Consider the following 22,824-nt stretch of genomic DNA (forward strand, 5'->3'; position numbering starts at 1 on the left):
GCTCCTCAACCAAAGTCATACAATATCAATCTATAAATCTCTCCTCAACCAAAGTCATACAATATCAATCTATACAATCTCTCCTCAAACCAAAGTCATACATATCAATCTATACATCGCTCTCCTCAACCAAAGTCATACAATATCAATCTATACATCTCTCCTCAACCAAAGTCATACAATATCAATCTATACATCTCTCTCCTCAACCAAGTCATACAATATCAATCTATAACCTCTCTCCTCAACCAAAGTCATACAATATCAATCTATACATCTCTCCTCAACCAAAGTCATACAATATCAATCTATACATCTCTCCTCAACCAAAGTCATACAATATCAATCTATACATCTCTCTCCTCAACCAAAGTCATACAATATCAATCTATACATCTCTCCTCAACCAAAGTCATACAATATCAATCTATACACCGCTCCTCAACCAAAGTCATACAATATCAATCTATACATCTCTCTCCTCAACCAAAGTCATACAATATCAATCTATACTCGCTCTCCTCAACAATATCAATCATACATCTCTCTCCTCAACCAAAGTCATACAATATATACATCTCTCCTCAACCAAAGTCATACAATATCAATCTATACATCTCTCTCCTCAACCAAAGTCATACAATATATACATCTCTCCTCAACCAAAGTCATACAATACCAATCTATACATCTCTCTCCTCAACCAAAGTCATACAATATCAATCTATACATCTCTCTCCTCAACCAAAGTCATACAATATATACATCTCTCCTCAACCAAAGTCATACAATACCAATCTATACACCTCTCCTCAACCAAAGTCATACAATATCAATCTTTACATCTCTCTCCTCAACCAAAGTCATACAATATCAATCTATACACCTCTCCTCAACCAAAGTCATACAATATCAATCTATACATCTCTCTCCTCAACCAAAGTCATACAATATCAATCTATACACCGCTCCTCAACCAAAGTCATACAATATCAATCTATAAATCTCTCCTCAACCAAAGTCATACAATATCAATCTATACATCTCTCTCCTCAACCAAAGTCATACAATATATACATCTCTCCTCAACCAAAGTCATACAATATCAATCTATACATCTCTCCTCAACCAAAGTCATACAATATCAATCTATACATCTCTCTCCTCAACCAAAGTCATACAATATCAATCTATACACCTCTCCTCAACCAAAGTCATACAATATCAATCTATACATCTCTCTCCTCAACCAAAGTCATACAATATCAATCTACACACCTCTCCTCAACCAAAGTCATACAATATCAATCTATACAACTCTCCTCAACCAAAGTCATACAATATCAATCTATACATCTCTCTCCTCAACCAAAGTCATACAATATATACAACTCTCCTCAACCAAAGTCATACAATATCAATCTTTACATCTCTCTCCTCAACCAAAGTCATACAATATCAATCTATACACCGCTCCTCAACCAAAGTCATACAATATCAATCTATACATCTCTCTCCTCAACCAAAGTCATACAATATATACATCTCTCCTCAACCAAAGTCATACAATATCAATCTATACATCTCTCTCCTCAACCAAAGTCATACAATATATACATCTCTCCTCAACCAAAGTCATACAATATCAATCTATACATCTCTCCTCAACCAAAGTCATACAATATATACATCTCTCCTCAACCAAAGTCATACAATATCAATCTATACATCTCTCCTCAACCAAAGTCATACAATATCAATCTATACATCTCTCCTCAACCAAAGTCATACAATATCAATCTATACATCTCTCCTCAACCAAAGTCATACAATATCAATATACATGTCTCTCCTCAACCAAAGTCATACAATATCAATCTATACATCTCTCTCCTCAACCAAAGTCATACAATATCAATCTATACACCGCTCCTCAACCAAAGTCATACAATATCAATCTATAAATCTCTCCTCAACCAAAGTCATACAATATCAATCTATAAATCTCTCCTCAACCAAAGTCATACAATATCAATCTATACACCGCTCCTCAACCAAAGTCATACAATATCAATCTATACATCTCTCTCCTCAACCAAAGTCATACAATATCAATCTATACATCTCTCTCCTCAACCAAAGTCATACAATATCAATCTATACACCGCTCCTCAACCAAAGTCATAAAATATCAATCTATACATCTCTCCTCAACCAAAGTCATACAATATCAATCTATACAACTCTCCTCAACCAAAGTCATACAATATCAATCTATACATCTCTCTCCTCAACCAAAGTCATACAATATCAATCAATATATCTCTCCTCAACCAAAGTCATACAATATCAATCTATACACCGCTCCTCAACCAAAGTCATAAAATATCAATCTATACATCTCTCTCCTCAACCAAAGTCATACAATATCAATCTATACACCGCTCCTCAACCAAAGTCATACAATATCAATCTATACATCTCTCTCCTCAACCAAAGTCATACAATATCAATCAATATATCTCTCCTCAACCAAAGTCATACAATATCAATCTATACATCTCTCCTCAACCAAAGTCATACAATATCAATCTATACATCTCTCCTCAACCAAAGTCATATACAATATTAATCTGTACAAAAAAGTGAGGTTTCTTACTGACTCTCTTTGGGGTACGCTTAAGCTTTGTAACTGTATTGGAACAAAACATAGAAAGTGTTTATATGTAATTTGTTAAGGTAAAAACATGCAAAACAAAAATAACATAATTCCATATTTGAATATACAGCACTGAACATCTAGTGCCTTACCCTCTATTCACCACTTGGAGATTTTTGTTTTCATTCCAAAAACATTTTAATTGTAATTGTTCTTTCTTAACACTTCCAAGTTGGCTTGAAGTGCTAATGTTTTCTATCTTCAGTCAAATTTTATATTTTGTATGTTATGTTATGTCTAACTTTATGCCCCTTCCCAACACATAATCCTTGGATCCATCCCTGACTTTTGCAGTCATATATATACATGTCTATATGTTCCTTAATTACCTCATAGTTCAGAGCTATATTTACACAGAACATAAAAATCACCAAACAAAACCAATAAAACTGAAACAGTGACCAGGATGTGCGGTGGTGGTATACTCACTGTTGTTAGGGGTGGTGCCAGCACTGGACAGTGCATTATTGTGTAGTCGGGTGTCTGCCATAGGGGATAGTGGGGAGGGGAGGTTATAGCCCCCACCGGTGGGGGTGGAAGCACTGGATGAAGCAAAAAAATCTAAATTTAATAAGTCCAGACCTGCTGGCTTCAGGGAACTGCAAAGAAAGCAAATTCACAATTAACATTGAAGATAAATACAGATAGGAAGTTTCTTTTGTAGGATATTATTGGACAAAATCAGTATGATAAATACCTTGATACACCAATCATAAAATACAATACACCATGTTCTCTAACCTTTATTAAGTTTCCAGATGATAATATATTTGTTAAGTATAGTACATCCATCCTATTGCTATCCTATTGTCATCCTATTGCTATCCTATTGTCATCCTATTGTTATCCTATTGTTATCCTATTGCTATCCTATTGTTATCCTATTGTTATCCTATTGTTATCCTATTGCTATCCTATTGTCATCCTATTGCTATCTTATTGTCATCCTATTGTTATCCTATTGCTATCCTATTGTCATCCTATTGCTATCCTATTGTCATCCTATTGTTATCCTATTGTCAATAATTGTAATGTTTACCATAGGCAGAATTAAAATTTCTTTAATATCCCCAAAAGCAATCAGTGTTATGTTCAATAGATCAACATTATGAACTGATGGCTATTTACCAAAAAAACAAAAGTCCAATTCTGAGAATTCTACAGAATAACAAGCATAACAGGTATAGCTAAATCAAAACATGTCCCCTATCAGCACCTGCTAAAAATAGTAACAGCGACCTTGACCCAAAAACCCTTAAACTTCAACTTTTCTGAGATATTAGGGTTCTTTATCACTGGGATGTTTGATCAATCACTCTAGCATTGAAACTGCTAGAGCCCTGACAAATTCTGAAGTAAGGTTCACATGTACATACAAAATGGATGTAGAGGAAAGCTATAGTTCTCCAGGTTTCACCAGTAGGGGACTAATAGTAATAAGTTTGGTGTGTGATCTCACTTACTCTAGTGTGTCCGACTCAGACTGGGACCTTTTCATTTTCTTATCAGTTGGTGTTTGACTTCGCTTTTTCTGAAAATAAATTAGTATCATAATTTAGAATATCATCAATAAATTAGTATCATAATTTAGAATATCACCTATTTCCAATACCTTATATAAAATGTAACAGCTATAATGACTTGGCCAGACGGATTACAATCTTGATTGTTATATTATATACATATATATATATACTGTTATGATGGTAGGAGATCTGTATAACTGTATAGATACTGTTATGATGGTAGGAGATCTGTATAACTGTATATATATATACTGTTATGATGGTAGGAGATCAGTATAACTGTATAGATACTGTTATGATGGTAGGAGATCAGTATAACTGTATATATACTGTTATGATGGTAGGAGATCAGTATAACTGTATAGATACTGTTATGATGGTAGGAGATCAGTATAACTGTATATATACTGTTATGATGGTAGGAGATCAGTACAACTGTATATATATATACTGTTATGATGGTAGGAGATCAGTATAACTGTATATATATATACTGTTATGATGGTAGGAGATCTGTATAACTGTATATATATATACTGTTATGATGGTAGGAGATCAGTATAACTGTATAGATACTGTTATGATGGTAGGAGATCAGTATAACTGTATACATACTGTTATGATGGTAGGAGATCAGTATATATTGTCGTGATAGGACATTATAAGTAGCCAAGATGTTTAGGAAGTAACTATATCTATTTAGGTTACAGTACAACATGTATACATACTGTTCTGATGGTAGGAGATCAGTATAACTGTATATATACTGTTATGATGGTAGGAGATCAGTATAACTGTATATATACTGTTATGATGGTAGGAGATCAGTATAACTGTATATATACTGTTATGATGGTAGGAGATCAGTATACATTGTTATTATAGGACATAAGTAGCCTAGATGTTAAGGAAGTAACCATATCTATTTAGGTTACAGTACAACCTATATACATACTGCTATAGGTGAGAGTCTTAGAGCCTCCACAGAGGCCTTTATATCCTTCACATTACTGGTGATCGGTGGGGCACCGTTGGGGCTGAGCGGCCGGATCTCCACTTTGATTTTCTTTTTGTTGTCATCATCTGGTATAAAATACACATGAGATAAATGGAATGTCTGGTAAAGACTGTAGCATGACCCAGCTATATAAAGATAAGTTCATATTGGGTATGTCTCCGACTGTCACTTTGTGATCAGTAATTTGAGTCCTTACTGTAAACTGTGATTACATACCTGAATCTGTGTCACTGTCGCTGGAATACCAACTGGTTTTGTCACCATTGTTCTCCATAGGGTCATCAGGACGTATCTGGTAACCCTCATCGTCAATCTCTGGTGTAGCCATAATATGTACTTATCAAAGTTAAATCCAGGAAACTCTAATTACAACATAATATGTTCTTATCAAAGTTAAATCCAGGAAACTCTAATTACAACATCATATGTACTTATTAAAGTTAAATCCAGGAAACTCTAATTACAACATCATATGTACTTATTAAAGTTAAATCCAGGAAACTCTAATTACAACATTATATGTACTTATCAAAGTTGAATCCAGGAAACTCTAATTACAACATCATATGTACTTATCAAACTTAAATCCAGGAAACTCTAGTTTAGGTATCATGACATAAAGGTATTATACATTATAACTATCAACAACAGTAATGCTTTGCAATTTTTCATTTTTCCACAGACCTTATTTATCAAACATACATGAAGGGTAACTAACCTGTATAAGATGAGAATTAGATAGCCAATGAACATTTGTATTGGTATGATCAACCTTATACCATATGAATTATCTTTCAACTTACCCCTTCTTGTGTATCTCTGTAAACAAAATCAACATTTAAAAATATATTTATTGTGACATTGTTTAATGTATTTTTTTTTCTAATTAAAAATTGACTTTTAATCCAAATATATCTCACAAATTATAAGCAACAACTCAACTGTAATGCTATATATGCTGTTTTACATGGCTCTTGCTTAACCAATCTTGTATGAGGTTACTTTTCAAGACTCTACGTAATTGGCTATGTCGAAACAATTTTAGATTTAAGACTGTTTTATGATCCAGAGGCCAATTATCTTAAGAATACCAATATCAAAAGATTACCTTCAAGAACTAGGCAGCTGCTCAACAACTGAACTATTTGATAACCTTGAAAACATTTACATATGTACATGTACAAACACATAAGGTTGATAAAATCTTCAAAAACAGCTGTTTACTAAGTACATACACAGATTCTGTATCCGCTTTATCCTCCTTCTTTTTCTTTTCTTTTCCTTCTTCTTTTTGAGGAACCCTAAATACAAAAAAATAGGCATGCAGGAGTCACCTGTACAAATTCATTAACCTGGATAATTATATCTGTTACTAAAGTTTTTATTATACAATGCTCTTATCTATCTCTATAAAGAAGAATTTATTTTCTTTAAAAAGATACATACAAACTAAATATCATTAGAGAAAATGTATTAAAATTATGAAATTTATGTAACAGTAATGAAGAATCACTAAAATTTCTCTGAATCTAAGCAATAATATTTATAAAACAATTGCTTTTAAGGTATATAACTTTCCGTACTTTAACGTTAAAAATTGCAACTGCCAAATAAACGATAGATCACAACTACACATATTTATTTCATCAATCTTCAAAGTTATTAAACAGAGCCTAACCATGATTTATTTATTTCGTCACTGTTCAAAGAAACTTGTTTATTGTTACTTAGTTACATTATGTTACTTGGTTACACATCTGTTGCTAGGTTACACATCTGTTTCTAGGTTACCATCTGTTACTACAGGTTATGAGACAGCATCTAAATAGAACCACTATGTCTACCAGTATAAGCTTCATGTACCATATTAGTACATGCACTCATAATATACTGTATATATACTATACATCAACATAAAAACAACAACAAAATCACAATAAGCAGTTTTAAAATATCAAGGAAATATCATAATGAAATATAACTTTGTCACATGATACAAATCATTTATCAGACAAGTCAACCATTTCTTGAAGTATAATTATTTAGATTCGCAATGAAGGTCCACATGGGATATTTAACATCAAATTGAGGCAAGATGCAATGATTGTATATACATACACATGTATATCAGGCACTGGGCACCAATATTTTTTGGTACTTCGGTTATATCTTTAATCTTTTAATCAACATGAGTCCTGACTTCAATTTTAATTAATTTACATCTAAAGAAACAAAATTTGTGAATAGTGATTGTGCCATGCCCAGAGACTGAACTTGAAAGTTATGCCATCAAATGGTCAAACTAATTAACACAAGTGGCTCTTACCACTGATTTACTATCACATCCCCCGAAAAGGAAGCTAAGGTATTACAATAATCAGTAGCATCATCATATCATACTGACTGCTGCCTATTGATGATATACATGTAGGTGTAGATACAGTAAATTTGGTTGAATATCATCAATATACAATGTATTCATGCGTGAAGTCTCATTTCAAAATGAATTTTCCTTTCTGAATCTAAAAACAATATATGTATAAAATAGAAAATAAACAATCTCCAAAGCAATCCAATGCAAGGCACCAAAGCAAGCTGGTACAATTGTTCGTAAGGAACAAAGAGGAACAAGCTAACACAGTCTTACGTCTAATGAGATAGGCTGGAAATTTAAGTGATCATAGGCACAAGTCAGATGCCAGTCCTTACTATAGATATATATTGTATCATCATATTTAGTACGATTACTTAATGCATTCAAAGGATTTGTTTAACATTATGAGGCCTGCAGGCAAAACTGTACACAATATTTGTGATTAGAAAGAATCTTGTGCTTGACACACGTGCATCACATAGCGTGCAGTAGTAATTAAAACGTTCCACTGAATCTCTAACAGATTATTAATAAAAAATTTACATGTATAATCAAAATCACACATATTCAAGTCATGCAGAGTACAGTGAGGCCATTCTGGTTTTCATCAGGAAACAAATCTCCATTGGACATGAGACATCACTACACATCTCAAAAACAGCATCCGAAGCACTCAACTGAATGGTAGTCCTTCCGTACATAGGTTCTAACTTCACAAACATTTGTCTTTGTTGCTTCTAGAGCCATTTTGTCCATCTCTGGTCAGTGTACATTATGACAACTGTAATATTAACATCTCTCACTAAATGCACTCGACTGCCCTAGTTCTCCACTCAAGTTTTTAAACTCCTCCAGTAAGTGAGTATCATGTTGCATAATCCTTCTTAAATTACAACCACAATGAATATTATATTGTACGAGTCACTCCAACTAATATTTGAAATTGTCAGAGGGAAAACAACGACGCTTGTTAAGGATATTTGGAGGATATGTTGGAAGTTAAACTAACCATACTACAACACCTACCTATATACACCTGCATGTCAAATCTTCATTAATTATCTAATACACTTGGTACTCTGGCCACACGCTACAACTCCCCACACTACCTACCTCACGCTGTATCAGCTAGCCTGCTCTCATCAATTATTTACAACTGGCATTTTACACTGATTTCTACTTGACAATAGGTTCCTCGTAAAATACCAGTTAATGACTAACAACACGGTTTCAATTTTTGTATGTTTAGACAGAGAAGCTTGTCATAGTGTTCAGTTCAATTAAGTCAACTTTATTGATTTACAAAACTCATTTACATCCTCATCTACCCTAGTTACACATAAGGAAAATGTCACACATGATATATATATTTCTCCCACTAACACCCAGCAATACATATATCATTACCTCAATATTAACATGTCCATTAAAGCCTATACACTGGATGTGGGCTATGAGTGATATATGGCTGACTGAGAGAGACATGGGGATGTTTGTAAGTCTAAGGGGACGTGGGCTGATGTTTGTAAGTCTAAGAGGACGTGGGCTGATGTTTGTAGGTCCAAGGGGAAGTGGGCTGATGTTTGTAAGTCCAAGGGGATGTGGGCTGATGTTTGTAGGTCCAAGGGGACGTGGGCTGATGTTTGTAGGTCCAAGGGGAAGGGGGCTGATGTTTGTAGGTCCAAGGGGAAGGGGGATGATGTTTGTAGGTCCATGGGAATGTGGGCTGATGTTTGTAGGTCCAAGGGGAAGGGGGCTGATGTTTGTAGGTCCATGGGGATGTGGGCTGATGTTTGTAGGTCCAAGGGGAAGGGGGCTGATGTTTGTAGGTCCAAGGGGACGTGGGCTGATGTTTGTAGGTCCAAGGGGATGTGGGCTGATGTTTGTAGGTCCAAGGGGAAAGGGGCTGATGTTTGTAGGTCCATGGGGATGTGGGCTGATGTTTGTAGGTCCAAGGGGAAGGGGGCTGATGTTTGTAGGTCCAAGGGGATGTGGGCTGATGTTTGTAGGTCCAAGGGGATGTGGGCTGATGTTTGTAGGTCCAAGGGGATATGGGCTGATGTTTGTAGGGCCAAGGGAATGTGGGCTGATATTTGTAGGTCTAAGGGAAGGTGGGCTGATGTTTGTAGGTCCAAGGGGATGTGGGCTGATGTTTGTAGGTCCAAGGGGAAAGGGGCTGATGTTTGTAGGTCCATGGGGATGTGGGCTGATGTTTGTAGGTCCAAGGGGAAGGGGGCTGATGTTTGTAGGTCCAAGGGGATGTGGGCTGATGTTTGTAGGTCCAAGGGCAGGTGGGCTGATGTTTGTAGGTCCAAGGGGAGGTGGGCTGATGTTTGTAGGTACAAGGGGAGGTGGGCTGATGTTTGTAGGTCTAAGGGAAGGTGGGCTGATGTTTGTAGGTCCAAGGGGATGTGGGCTGATGTTTGTAGGTCCAAGGGAAGGTCGGCTGATATTTGTAGGTCCAAGGGGATGTGGGCTGATGTTTGTAGGTCCAAGGGGACATGGGCTGATGTTTCTAGGTTCAAAGTATTCTGTAAACAATGAATTTCAGTAATACAAAGCATTCTTTCTAAAACATGCTACACTCCGTAGGATTAGTTATGTTGAAGTATGTAGGTGTTACTGTAGCATATTCTGTATCTCCATTATAATATCTGGATTACAGCAGAAATACTGAGGACCTAATAATATCATCAGACACAATATATCAGGAGTGAGGGACCTGTGCCCATTATACTGTTACCTGTAATATTTACGGTTACACGTATACATACCTCTTAATGGTATAATACCTTAACAAAAATCAGGATCTGGATACTTCTTACTAAACTAGTAATTATATAATAGATCTATGATTTCCACTGTACTTAGTTATCTCAGTAGCATTAGAATGAACATTTTCAACATTAACCCTATATGTAGTGTACAGGTATCTTATTTATCCTGATGTGTATAATTTCAGTAATTTTCTGCCATCAGTTTTGCAATGTACAAAAATAAACACTTTTCACACATACTTTCACAGCCGGTCGATGGGAGACGAAAACCAATACAGATCCAATGTTTATTGCAGGCCTAATGCTGTCAGTACCGTAAAAATCAACTCTGCTATATAATCCTATTACTGATCACGGCTCTTACATAATACTTGTACATCCAATTGTCAGTATCATGACAGGTCTAAGGGGATACGTAGATACGTAGCATCTTTTATTATGACATAATCATTAACCAGTACTTTATGAAGAACTAGGACCACAAGAACACCTGAAGATAAAACGCTGTAATAATGGACAGAAAATTACTAAAGTGGGTCGAGATGTGCTGTAAAGAATCATCAAAGGTGAGTAAATTTTGATAACCTTTTCACAAAGACATTGTAAAACCAAGTCTATTGCTGTAACATGTAGTAGTCTATAAGTACATGAATGTAAGTTGTATTATAACGATAATAGATTCTGAATGGCATATATATAACTTGTGAATGCCACAAATTCATAGACAAGATGTGTAACAACTGTCATTGACAAGACCTCTATTGGCACATGCGGTGAACACAACTGATACCGAGACAAATGATATTGATGACATGTGATGACACAACTGTCAGTATAAAGACAGGTGATGACATATGTGATGACACAACTGTCTGTATAAAGACCAGAGATGACACAATAAATGACACAACTGTTTGTATAAAGATCTGTGATGACATGTGTGATGACACATGAAATGACACAATTTCAGCAATGTGAAACACTGACATATAATGACACACTGTTGGTATCAAGACAGGAGATGACACATGAAATGACACAACTGTTGGTATAAAAAACAGAGATGACATATGTGATGACACATGTAATGACACAACTGTTGGTATCAGGACCAGAGATGACACATGTATTGACACATGAAATGACATAACTGTTGGTTCAAGACAAATGATGACACATGTGGTGACACAATTGTCGGCAATAAAACCGTCTTTGACATATGATGACACAACTTTCAGGAACAAGATCAGTGATGAGGCAAAATGATGATACAGGTACTGACACAATAAAAATTATAATCTTTGCAGACAAAAACACAATCAGAAATAAAGCTATTCTATGAGATACAACTAGCGCAACAGTTCATACTAAGCCTTTCCATACAGGGTTTGTGACCAGAAATGAACGCTGTGTCATATTGACGGTTAAATATAAAGAGGCAGATATATCCGACTGAATTAGTCATTTACCATTTGATAGCAGGTTAAATATCCTAAGCAGTATGTGTGTGTACCCTGGGATACCATTTCAGATCTCTAGTAGCAAAGCTTCCATATAGTATATATATGGCACTATCGGCAAGAAACCAGATAATTAAGAAGCAATAGGCTCACACATTAATATCCTTCAACAGAGTTGTAAGCATGCTTTGGTATGCAAAAAGTAAAGTGCAAAAATTCTCATTAGTAGCTGTGTTATTGGAGACGTTAAATAGACATTTTATTCCTAGAGGATACGGATATTTGTTTGCCATTCCACATGTGTTGTCCTTCCACCTCCATGCATGATCTGATATATCACCTGACCCCCAACTTTTCTAGATGATACAGCTTTTAAAACATCTTGTTGACACCTTTTTAATGCCTAGCCCATTGCCTGGCCTAATTAGCACCTATCTCCTATTTCTAACATCTTATTGCCTTTATTATTGGCTTACAATATTACCAGGACTACAGGACACACAAGCATCTCTAAATACCTCTGATCAGGTTTCCATCTCATTCGAAAGCTAAATAGATTGACTGCACCAATGCTTCCCTCCCCCCCCCCCCCCCCCTATCCCCCTATTTTTGTAAAACTTTTCCCCATGTCCTTCAATTTATCAACTGAAAACTGAAAATTTCTTTCATATTACTTTAGATCTTTTAACCCTTCATCCTCAAAAGAACATAGAAAACTAACTAATTAGTTTGTATGCTTTTGTCACCATTCTGCCAATCACACCTATTATTCAAGGTACTTAATTATTTCCAATATTTATAGATCCCATTAGTACCTTCTAGAACTCAACCCTTGTCTTTATACTTATATTGCCCTCCCTTGACCTGTCCCTCCCTTCTTGAACTGCTTCCCATCTCACCTAAACATGGACACGACTCTATTATTATGTTACAACAGCAAAACCATACTCAGAATGAAGCCCGCCTCCATCATTTGCATTTTGTGACTTAGGTGACATAAACAGTATTTTGGTGTTTTATAATAACCATTGTAAAACCCGTATGCCTGGGCCAAGCTTTTGTCTTCCCGATCCACTAGTTCCCACTCTCCAATATGTTAAAATTGGTGACCACTGCCAATTCGAGTTAGATCATGCAGACTACATACAATATTACAGCACCAGCAAATTAATTCAAAACTACTAATAAAACACTGTCAACTGGGGGCTACTGTACAATACAGATGGCTGGACAGACACAGCGCACACATCAACCCACAACAAAAGACAGGAAATCATTACATGTCCTGGACACGCGGAGCTTTACACTGCGACTGAGAGGACCCGGTTGGTCGGACAAGACCGGACTGGGACTCCCACTGGAGTCTGGAAGGAGACAATCAGGGAAAAAAACATGTCAATTCTGTTATTCACGTTCAAATTCTCACACCATTTGCTCTCAAAGAAACTGCAGCTTACTGGATATACTTCTAAATTCCTGTTTTTGTCATTACTCTTGATAGATTTATAAAGATGCTGACCTTTTATTTCTCATTTTCACACAAAAATGTTACTACATTTCTATATAAATATATAATTCACTCAGATCTTGGCGTTGTAGTAACTGTCTACAACTGTACTTAAATCACAATTACATTTATCATCTCACAATATGTGAAAAAAACATCTAAATACTGAATTATCTGCTACCATAAGTAAGATTTGGAAATTTTACTTACATTTGTATTAAAATATATTTTAATTATTTCATTATTAACGATAACAAAGTCACACAAAAATAAATTAGCAGTAAGATCTACTTAAGCATTCCGTTAAAGGAAAATAATGAAACCCTCTATGACTTTTAATGAAATGATACTAAAATCCTAGTTCCTGCTGATGCTATATGAGTGATGCTGTCTGGTTTAATGCAGGCTGTTTATAGTGTTGGGTCTGGGTGGGATTCACTGCTGATGACAGACGGTGCAATGATCTATTTATAGCAGTCATTTGATAAAGTGCATGCATCATGTGGAACCATGTTTTTGTTCTTATTTATGGTATATACACATTGACAAAAGTATGAACGATAGATAATAAAACTGAAGGCATACATGAACGATGAGCTTTAGAAGCAGAAGAAGAATCTGAAAAGAAAAGAAAATCCCACAATAGTCAACCCCGCAAATATCAAACAGCAACTCATGTATACATGTTTTAGTAAGGCCTGTCATTGTGCTATAAATACAAGTACAACACCTGTGGTCAGACTATAGTTCACTATACCAGTATACAGGTAGTAAATAACTGGTCATTCTTTACCTATATACTGTGATCAAATTATACCAATATATAGATGGTAAATGACTGGTCATTTTATATCCATATACTGTATTCAATTTATACCTGTATACAGTTGGTATAACGGGTCAGTTTATACCTGTATACAATTGGTATAACTGGTCAGTTTATACCTGTATACAATTGGAACAGGTCAGTTTATACCTGTATACAATTGGAACAGGTCAGTTTATACCTGTATATAGTTGGTATAACTGGTCAGTTTATACCTGTATACAGTTGGTATAACTGGTCAGTTTATACCTGTATACAGTTGGTATAACTGGTCAGTTTATACCTGTATATAGTTGGTATAACTGGTCAGTTTATACCTGTATACAGTTGGTATAACTGGTCAGTTTATACCTGTATACAGTTGGTATAACTGGTCAGTTTATACCTGTATACAGTTGGTATAACTGGTCAGTTTATACCTGTATACAGTTGGTATAACTGGTCAGTTTATACCTGTATACAGTTGGTATAACTGGTCAGTTTATACCTGTATATAGTTGGTATAACTGGTCAGTTTATACCTGTATATAGTTGGTATAACTGGTCAGTTTATACCTGTATATAGTTGGTATAACTGGTCAGTTTATACCTGTATATAGTAGGTATAACTGGTCAGTTTATACCTGTATATAGTTCCTCGTCAGCTAATGGCTGACATTAAATAAGATTCCCTATACCATGCTGCGATGTTAGTTAACTAGTATTCAGCATTGTAGTTAGTCTGCAGTAAATACCATGGTGATTTGTTGTTATGTTGCTATGAAACTATAACCAACCCTGCTGCCTTGACTTGTGCAAAAATTTTATGAATTAATTTAGAATTCCGATTTTTTTTTTTTTTCAGTGGGGAAACAGAAAATTTCTATAACAGGTTGACTAAATAAGAAACCAAAAATAAGGGAATTTTAAATTAAGACTAGATCTACAAAGTTGATCCTAATGAGGAAAGATTTGTAACTCAACACAAAATCACCATTAAATGTTAGAAATACTCAGCTGTTCTCTCAAAGCTATATATACTGGGATTCAAAAATGCACATTTGATTTCAAAATGAAGATTTATTTCAAAGTTCTACAAGGCTGAACTTTATTCCATTAGATTCAATAATGAATTAAACAAATGATCTGGAATCAAGCTTGGGAGTGAGAACAACTGGGTTTTATATTTTTGGTTGACAACACCCGTCCACCCGTAAAACTATCATATTCATTAATACATGTAGGCCACTTATAAAGCATAAACAGGAAATGTTAGTGAGTATATAAGTATATGTCTTACCTTGACCCCGCTTCTCCGAAAAGCTTTCCCGCTTGTCATTGGGTTCGGGCGACATGGGGCGTGGAGCAGGTAGACTCGACAGGTCTGGTTCTACAAACTCTATCGGACCTGGAGGAGAAAAATGTATAATACATAGTACATACAATAATTGAAATTCATAAATAATAGATGTAATTAATTGATTATTTATTAGTGTAACTCTTTTAACAAATTCAAGATTTGGTCATTGCTTGCCTTAACAATGTACTTTTTTACTAGTTTGTCACCACTTTCATTTTGAAGCAGTTTCGATATTTCAGGTTATTTTTAGTCTTATCACTATTTTGATCAATACATTTGAAATCACATGTTAATCATCTAAACTTGGTGTTGACTTGGTATTACTATAATATAAATACCTTTAGCTTGTCAACATTATTTTTATGATATAAACATTTTATGAGCTGTCATATTCTAACTTTTGTTTTTAAGTACTGGTACCTAGCGAAATATTGTTTCAATTTCTTTCACAAGATAAAAATACTGTAATTAAATCTACCAACCAAAGATCAGAGAGTAAAGATGATAAACAAGTATGTTAATCACTATCACAACAGCAGACACTCAGACCCAGACCATTATAAGCTCCTAGTAAAGCAGTGTGAAGGGACAAAGGACCTATCAAACACATATGAGATAGGGAAATTACCTAGAGATGTATATCTGTTAATACACCGGGCAATAATAATTACGTATCGGACAATAACGTCAGCACTTCATGATGAACCATGAGGTAGCAACATATATCGGTATTGACCAGACAAACAAAATAACTACTTTATTCTCTTACTAGAATTTCATTTCTAGGTTATATGGCATAATAAAAATGTTTAATGGAAAATATGTTGAATACTCCAGCCAGGTTACGTTGTCATCAGTAGACTGTCAGGACCTTTCTGTAAATGTTGGATGAATTTCACAAGAGCCCTGACTTTTTTTATTCTCAGTTCACTTCAATGAGAGCATCAGGAGTATATGACTGTACAGTATAATATATATGCTGTTTATGTCCAAACATCACAGAAAGAGAGCACCTGGCCACATCTAAAAATTCATACCAGTATTGTAAACACATCTAACAGTCTAACAGTGTAGAAATTCATACCAGTATTGTAAACAGTGTAGAAATTCATACCAGTATTGTAAACACATCTAACAGTCTAACAGTGTAGAAATTCATACCAGTATTGTAAACACATCTAACAGTCTAACAGTGTAGAAATTCATACCAGTATTGTAAACACATCTAACAGTCTAACAGTGTAGAAATTCATACCAGTATTGTAAACACATCTAACTATGGCTAAGTTATGTACTCACAACTCGGACAAAGCAAGCAAATAAGTAAGAAGTGGCATGCAAGGAAACAAAGAATTTTAAATATAATTTAAACTAGGAACCATTGTATATATTCTCATCATGAATCATCAGGTCTTTCAGTTGACCCTCGAGATTTAGCATTTTCAGAAGTCAAATCACTTTTTCTCAGAAATCTTATAAAGAGTCAAAACATATGTCAAATAGACATGTGTTTTCAAACCCAAGAGTCAAATCTGATTTTCGGGAGTCAATGATATACTCTCAAGGGTCTACTGGATGCCCTGACCATGCTGTTTTTACGCAATAGTTGCAATGCAAAGGACATGTGTTGACAGGGTTTCACTTAATTCAATACTCATATACCCAATTTTACTGTTGAATAATACATGTACCATAATTGTATTATATACATACTATCTATTACTTGGAATTATGTTGAAGATTAGCAAACAAATTGATGAGAACAGTGAATGGAATGGATGGAGTGATGAAATCAATATTTATCATTTTGCAAATTAGGAGAGAATGAAAATATGATTTTGAAGTACAACATATCTCATGCTATCTGTACAAAATTTTGCAGGTTTTCATAATTTTTTCTACAAAATCTAGATAGTTTAAAATTGGTTTCTGATATCTCTTTAGTTAAGCTACTGGGTTACTTTCCAAATTTTATAAAAATGTAAGTCCTGAGAGTATTATTGTCTATACCCACATAAATTTCTTTAAACCAACTTCAATAGCTAGTATGTTGTAGTCCATCTTTTCTCTAAAAATGACAGATCCTTGTTGGAAGACTAGCTTATCTTACTCATGTGCTGACTTTCATAGAATGAAAAAACAACACATATTTACCAAGGAAAGCTACAAGTACTGTCTACCATAATTCTAGGCCATTAAAATTATTGAAAAGTTGACCCTTGTGATTTTGATAGAGGGTCAAGGTAATTTTTTAAGCAAACTTAATTCTGCTTCATTCCTGGAAGCTACTACCCAAATATTATAATTCTAGGCTTTCTATTTGATCAGAAGTTGTTGTATTTCAAAGAATTTAATCCTAGTGACTTAAAATATAGGTCAAGGTCACTTCTTTCCACAAACTTCATTAGCACTTGATCCTAGGAAACCAATACCCAAATATAAACCTACACCATATAATTTGTTTAGAAAAAATCACAACCAAATGACAACAGACCAAGGCTTAATTTGGCACTCGGGGTCAGGTGAGCTGATACAACATTTAACATGACGACTATGGTTAGAGTGATATGTACCTGTGTACTCCCAACAACGCATGACTAACAAAGAGAAGGCGGAACACAGTGTCAAAATGTATCACAACAGTGTCACACATCTGTACAGTTACGTTTATACACAAAATCCTAAACATAGCTTAGAGTAAAAGGTAATCAGAAAGTACACACACAATATTAAGAAAATTTTGTGGACGAATAACAGAAGATCTCACAACAAATGATGAAGCATATCAAAAGCCACACATTTTGAAGTGAAGCTAGGTTTCAGATTTATGTTATTGGCACAAAAGAAAAATCTCAAGAAAAATTAATTTCAAATGGAAAATATGGAAATCAGAAAAGCTTATTTATATGTATATATTTAATAAAGCATTGAAAGCCACATCTCTGTAGTTGGGTCACCTTTATCTACAAAAGATTCAAATATAAAATAATACCATAGGGTTCGATTGCAGCACACAAAACAAGGCAATATATTTTTAAAGCTAAATGTGTACAGTCATTGAGACAAAATATAATGACAACAGTTTAAACAATGCAGAGAAACATTGCACTGTTCATGGCTACAGTATTGTGTATAGACTGATATTGCACTAACACTGACAGGTCATGGCATTAAATAGGATTTACACAAGATTAACACTCAACATGGATCTTCACAAACACCACTGCTCCAATTTTACACCACAAATATAAAAGTAAGATATCAAATGATATCACCACTAATTCAATTTTACACCATAAATATAAAAGTAAGATATCAAATTCTCTTTAGACAAGACAGAATATACATTTTCATACAAGGCACTTCTCTAACAGAATACACCTTTTTAGATAAAACACTACCCTCTGACAGAACACACCTTTTCAGACAAAACACTACCCCCCATATTTCATACAGGAGACTATCCAGAGTAAGGTAAATTTTCAGACAAGAGAATAATTTCCCTCAATGTATTATACATTTTTTTGTCGATAAGTGTGAAATCACATCCTAGTGACATTTATCCAATCAGTAGGAAATCTTATCCCATTGTGGGGCGAAGCTTCATCTGATCACCAACTGGCAGAATATTTATATCAAGAAAAATGCATATACAGTAACTCTTATCAATGTTTTTTTTGTATTAAAACATGCACAATATTGAAACCAATACATTTTTATGATGGTAGCCAAAATGCCTTTTTGACAAAAGAATCAACAGTTGATCGTCAAAACTGGTATCAAACTCACAAACAGAGGCAATATAACCAGTTTTATAGGATTTAATCATTTTGTAAGGCCAAGAGCATGCACTCACACTTGTTTTAATTGCATTATGTCCTTTAGATGTTATCAATAGAACATTCTTAACACTATGATGTATGCAAGAGTTATCTGCTCTTACCTGGTTTTTCTGTTCCAGTTTTTTTGGAAGAAATAAAATTTTCTAGTAATTTCTGTACAGATAATTCATCACAGCTTGCTTTGAATTCTTTGTGAACCTGTAACACATCAAAATCATGTTATGTCCTTGATGATGAAAGTACATGGCCAGTCTACAGATCTATATATAATTTGCATTTAAGTGATTAAATCCTTATTACATCCTTTTGTTTAACTGAGTATTAGAATGCCCACTTTTCACATATATAAATACATCTATAGAAAAAATAAATTCTATGAAATGATAATCAGAACAATTTCCTTCAGTCAGATTTCATCGTATCATAATATCTTGGCACTGTGTGATTTATTTGTAAGAGCAGGTAAAATAACACATAATTTACAAAATATAAAATCATTTTTGTATTGAACTTAAGTCATTTTGAACTAGAATGATTGTATTACTTTGCAATAGAACATGAAAATTAGAGGAATTTCCTTCACACGGCTTCAATGATATCATCCACAGTAGAAGACCTTACCTGGCCCATGACTGCATGTTCATTCTCAGTTAAAGACCTTACCTGGCCCATGACTGCATGTTCATTCTCAGTTAAAGATCTTACCTGGCCCATGATTGCATGTTCATTCTCAGTTAAAGATCTTACCTGGCCCATGACTGCATGTTCATTCTCAGTTAAAGACCTTACCTGGCCCATCACCGCATGCTCATTCTCAGTTAAAGAAGATCTTACCTGGCCCATCACCGCATGCTCATTCTCAGTAAAGACCTTACCTGGCCCATCACTGCATGCTCATTCTCCCAGGCTTTGGCATAAGTATCAATGAAGTCTTTCATCTGACATATATGTTCTTCCTGTAGCTCTTGGAAGTGCTGAAACAATTCACACACAATATGACATAAACACAAATTACTTTCATTGTAACCTAAACATTAAGCTTAAGTTAAGAAATCAATGTCCTTGCATTTCATTTTAATACCTGACAGATGCATGTACATTATGAAACCTGTTCTTAAGGCTGGTATGACGTGTATAGACTTCGGTATATCACAGTGTAGGATATGACCTTGATGACTACTACATATAGTAGTCGAATCGACTTTTCAGAATAGTTGCATCAACTTGTATACTGTTGACCACCTCAGAGTAGATAAACAAGAATTTTCAACCTGTTTACAAACTTGTATAGATCTATAACACCTAAGTTTACAAACTTGTACCCATAACACCAAGTTTACAAACTTGCACCCATAACACCTAAGTTTACAAATGTGTACCCATAACACCTAAGTTTACAAACTTTTACCCATAACACCAAGTTTACAAACTTGCACCCATAACACCTAAGTTTACAAACTTGCACCCATAACACCTAAGTTTACAAACTTTTACCCATAACACCTAAGTTTACAAACTTTTACCCATAACACCTAAGTTTACAAACTTGCACCCATAACACCTAAGTTTACAAACTTGCACCCATAACACCTAAGTTTACAAACTTGCACCCATAACACCTAAGTTTACAAACTTGCACCCATAACACCTTAGTATACATTGCTGCTGCACGGGTCATTTGCCTGACGAAGGTGACAGTGTAATTACCAAAATGTCGCGCCAAAACCAAACACTGGTTGTGATTAACCAAAGACATTAAGATGCATGTACATATCTGTTGCCCTATCTCAAACACATTAACACAGAAGCCCAGTTTATCACAGCGAAACAAAATGTTACTGTTAGGTACAAAGGTATTTCATTTTTTATTGTATCCACTCACCTTACAGGACCCCAACATTTTGGTTTCAAATTCATTCCTAACAGTTGCATATTTATCCACTAAATTTTTATAATCATCACCTGCAACAAGAATTTAGAGAATTAGCTGTGTGTTAATATGATTTCAGTGGCAATCTTCATAAAGAATTTGTATGACAAGATTGTAAAATCTATATTACCTTTATAAAGTCACGACAAGCTCTTAAACTCTGATATCATTACAACTATTATAAAACAAACACTAAATGTTTACACAACAAAATATTATTGGTCTTTTAAATTGATGTAGGGTTGCATTGTAACAAGTCAATTACGTATACCACTAGCATAGCATAACAGTACTTTAAAAGTATTTTTGTGTGATCTTCTCATACTTACTAGCTTTTTTACATTTAATTTCCGCCTGCAAAAACAACAACAAATATTACAACTGAGTAACATATTTACAATACTGCATTATTAAAGTTATAAGTCCTATCCGAACTTGACCAAATTTTCAGATAGTTCCCTTTATCAAAATTTCCTGTGACATTTTTCTTTCTTTCCAGAAACAGTTTAAAGTGAAATTTCTCTGTTATTGACATACTTAAGTCTCCTCAATCACAATAAAATATTTACCTTTTCCATGTCTTTTTGGGATGCAGATTCTCTCTTTAGTCGTTCCCGTTCTAAACAACGCGTATGGTATAATTCTTTAGCCTACAGAGTAAATACAAGAGTTTCAGCTACATATCTTCTGCTACCGTTAGTGACGCAACAATGAAAGTAAAAACATCAGAGAACAAATAAACAAGCAATATCAATGGACATTACTCAATTACATCTGCTGAAAATGATGTTACCCAATCATGTCTGTCGAAAATGACATTACTCAATCATGCCTGTCGAAAATGACGTTACTCAATTACATCTGTCGAAAATGACGTTACTCAATTACATCTGTAAAAAATGACGTTACTCAATTACGTCTGTCGAAAATGACGTTACTCAATAACATCTGTAGAAAATGACATTACTTAATTACGTCTTTCGAAAATGACATTACTCAATTAAGTCTGTCGAAAATGACGTTACTCAATCATGTCTGTAGAAAATGACATTACTCAATTACGTCTGTCGAAAATGACGTTACTCAATTACGTCTGTCGAAAATGACAATACTGAATCATATCTGTTGAAAATGACCTTACTCAATTACGTTGTCGAAAATGACGTTACTCAATTGCGTCTGTTGAAAATGAATTGTCAAGTAATGAAATAACATTGACTTGAATAAAGTAAAATAGTAACCATGTAACTGTATAACCATATAATTGTGTCATGGGTACATGTATGTCAGGTAGGTAACTAGTCGTGAATAAGTAGGGCTGTCAAATACGTATGTCAACAAGGTACACAGCTATGTCAGATGTATGACTAAGTACACTGTCAGATGTGTGACTAGGTACACGGCTATGTCAGATGTATGACTAGGTACCCTGTTATGTCAGATGTATGACTAGGTACGCGGCTATGTCAGATGTATGACTAGGTACACAGTTATGTCAGATGTATG

The 22,824-nt window shown here is 34.7% G+C and overlaps 1 protein-coding gene across 1 annotated transcript in view; it reads right to left on the reverse strand.

Annotated features, from left to right (window-relative positions):
- LOC117325971 (F-BAR domain only protein 2-like) overlaps positions 1-22,824 on the reverse strand; it is a 41,686-nt gene that overhangs the window by 13,367 nt on the left and 5,495 nt on the right. The window contains 17 exon segments of the mRNA XM_033882511.1: positions 2,660-2,692; positions 3,149-3,318; positions 4,183-4,250; positions 5,201-5,328; positions 5,480-5,588; positions 6,067-6,082; positions 6,499-6,529; positions 6,532-6,564; positions 13,155-13,238; positions 13,967-13,999; positions 15,487-15,594; positions 18,120-18,143; positions 19,490-19,586; positions 20,264-20,362; positions 21,271-21,350; positions 21,648-21,672; positions 21,888-21,968. Of these exon segments, the coding sequence (XP_033738402.1) occupies positions 2,660-2,692; positions 3,149-3,318; positions 4,183-4,250; positions 5,201-5,328; positions 5,480-5,588; positions 6,067-6,082; positions 6,499-6,529; positions 6,532-6,564; positions 13,155-13,238; positions 13,967-13,999; positions 15,487-15,594; positions 18,120-18,143; positions 19,490-19,586; positions 20,264-20,362; positions 21,271-21,350; positions 21,648-21,672; positions 21,888-21,968 (1,219 nt within the window).

This window comes from Pecten maximus, chromosome 4, assembly GCF_902652985.1.
Source record: "Pecten maximus chromosome 4, xPecMax1.1, whole genome shotgun sequence".
NCBI lineage: Eukaryota > Metazoa > Mollusca > Bivalvia > Pectinida > Pectinidae > Pecten > Pecten maximus.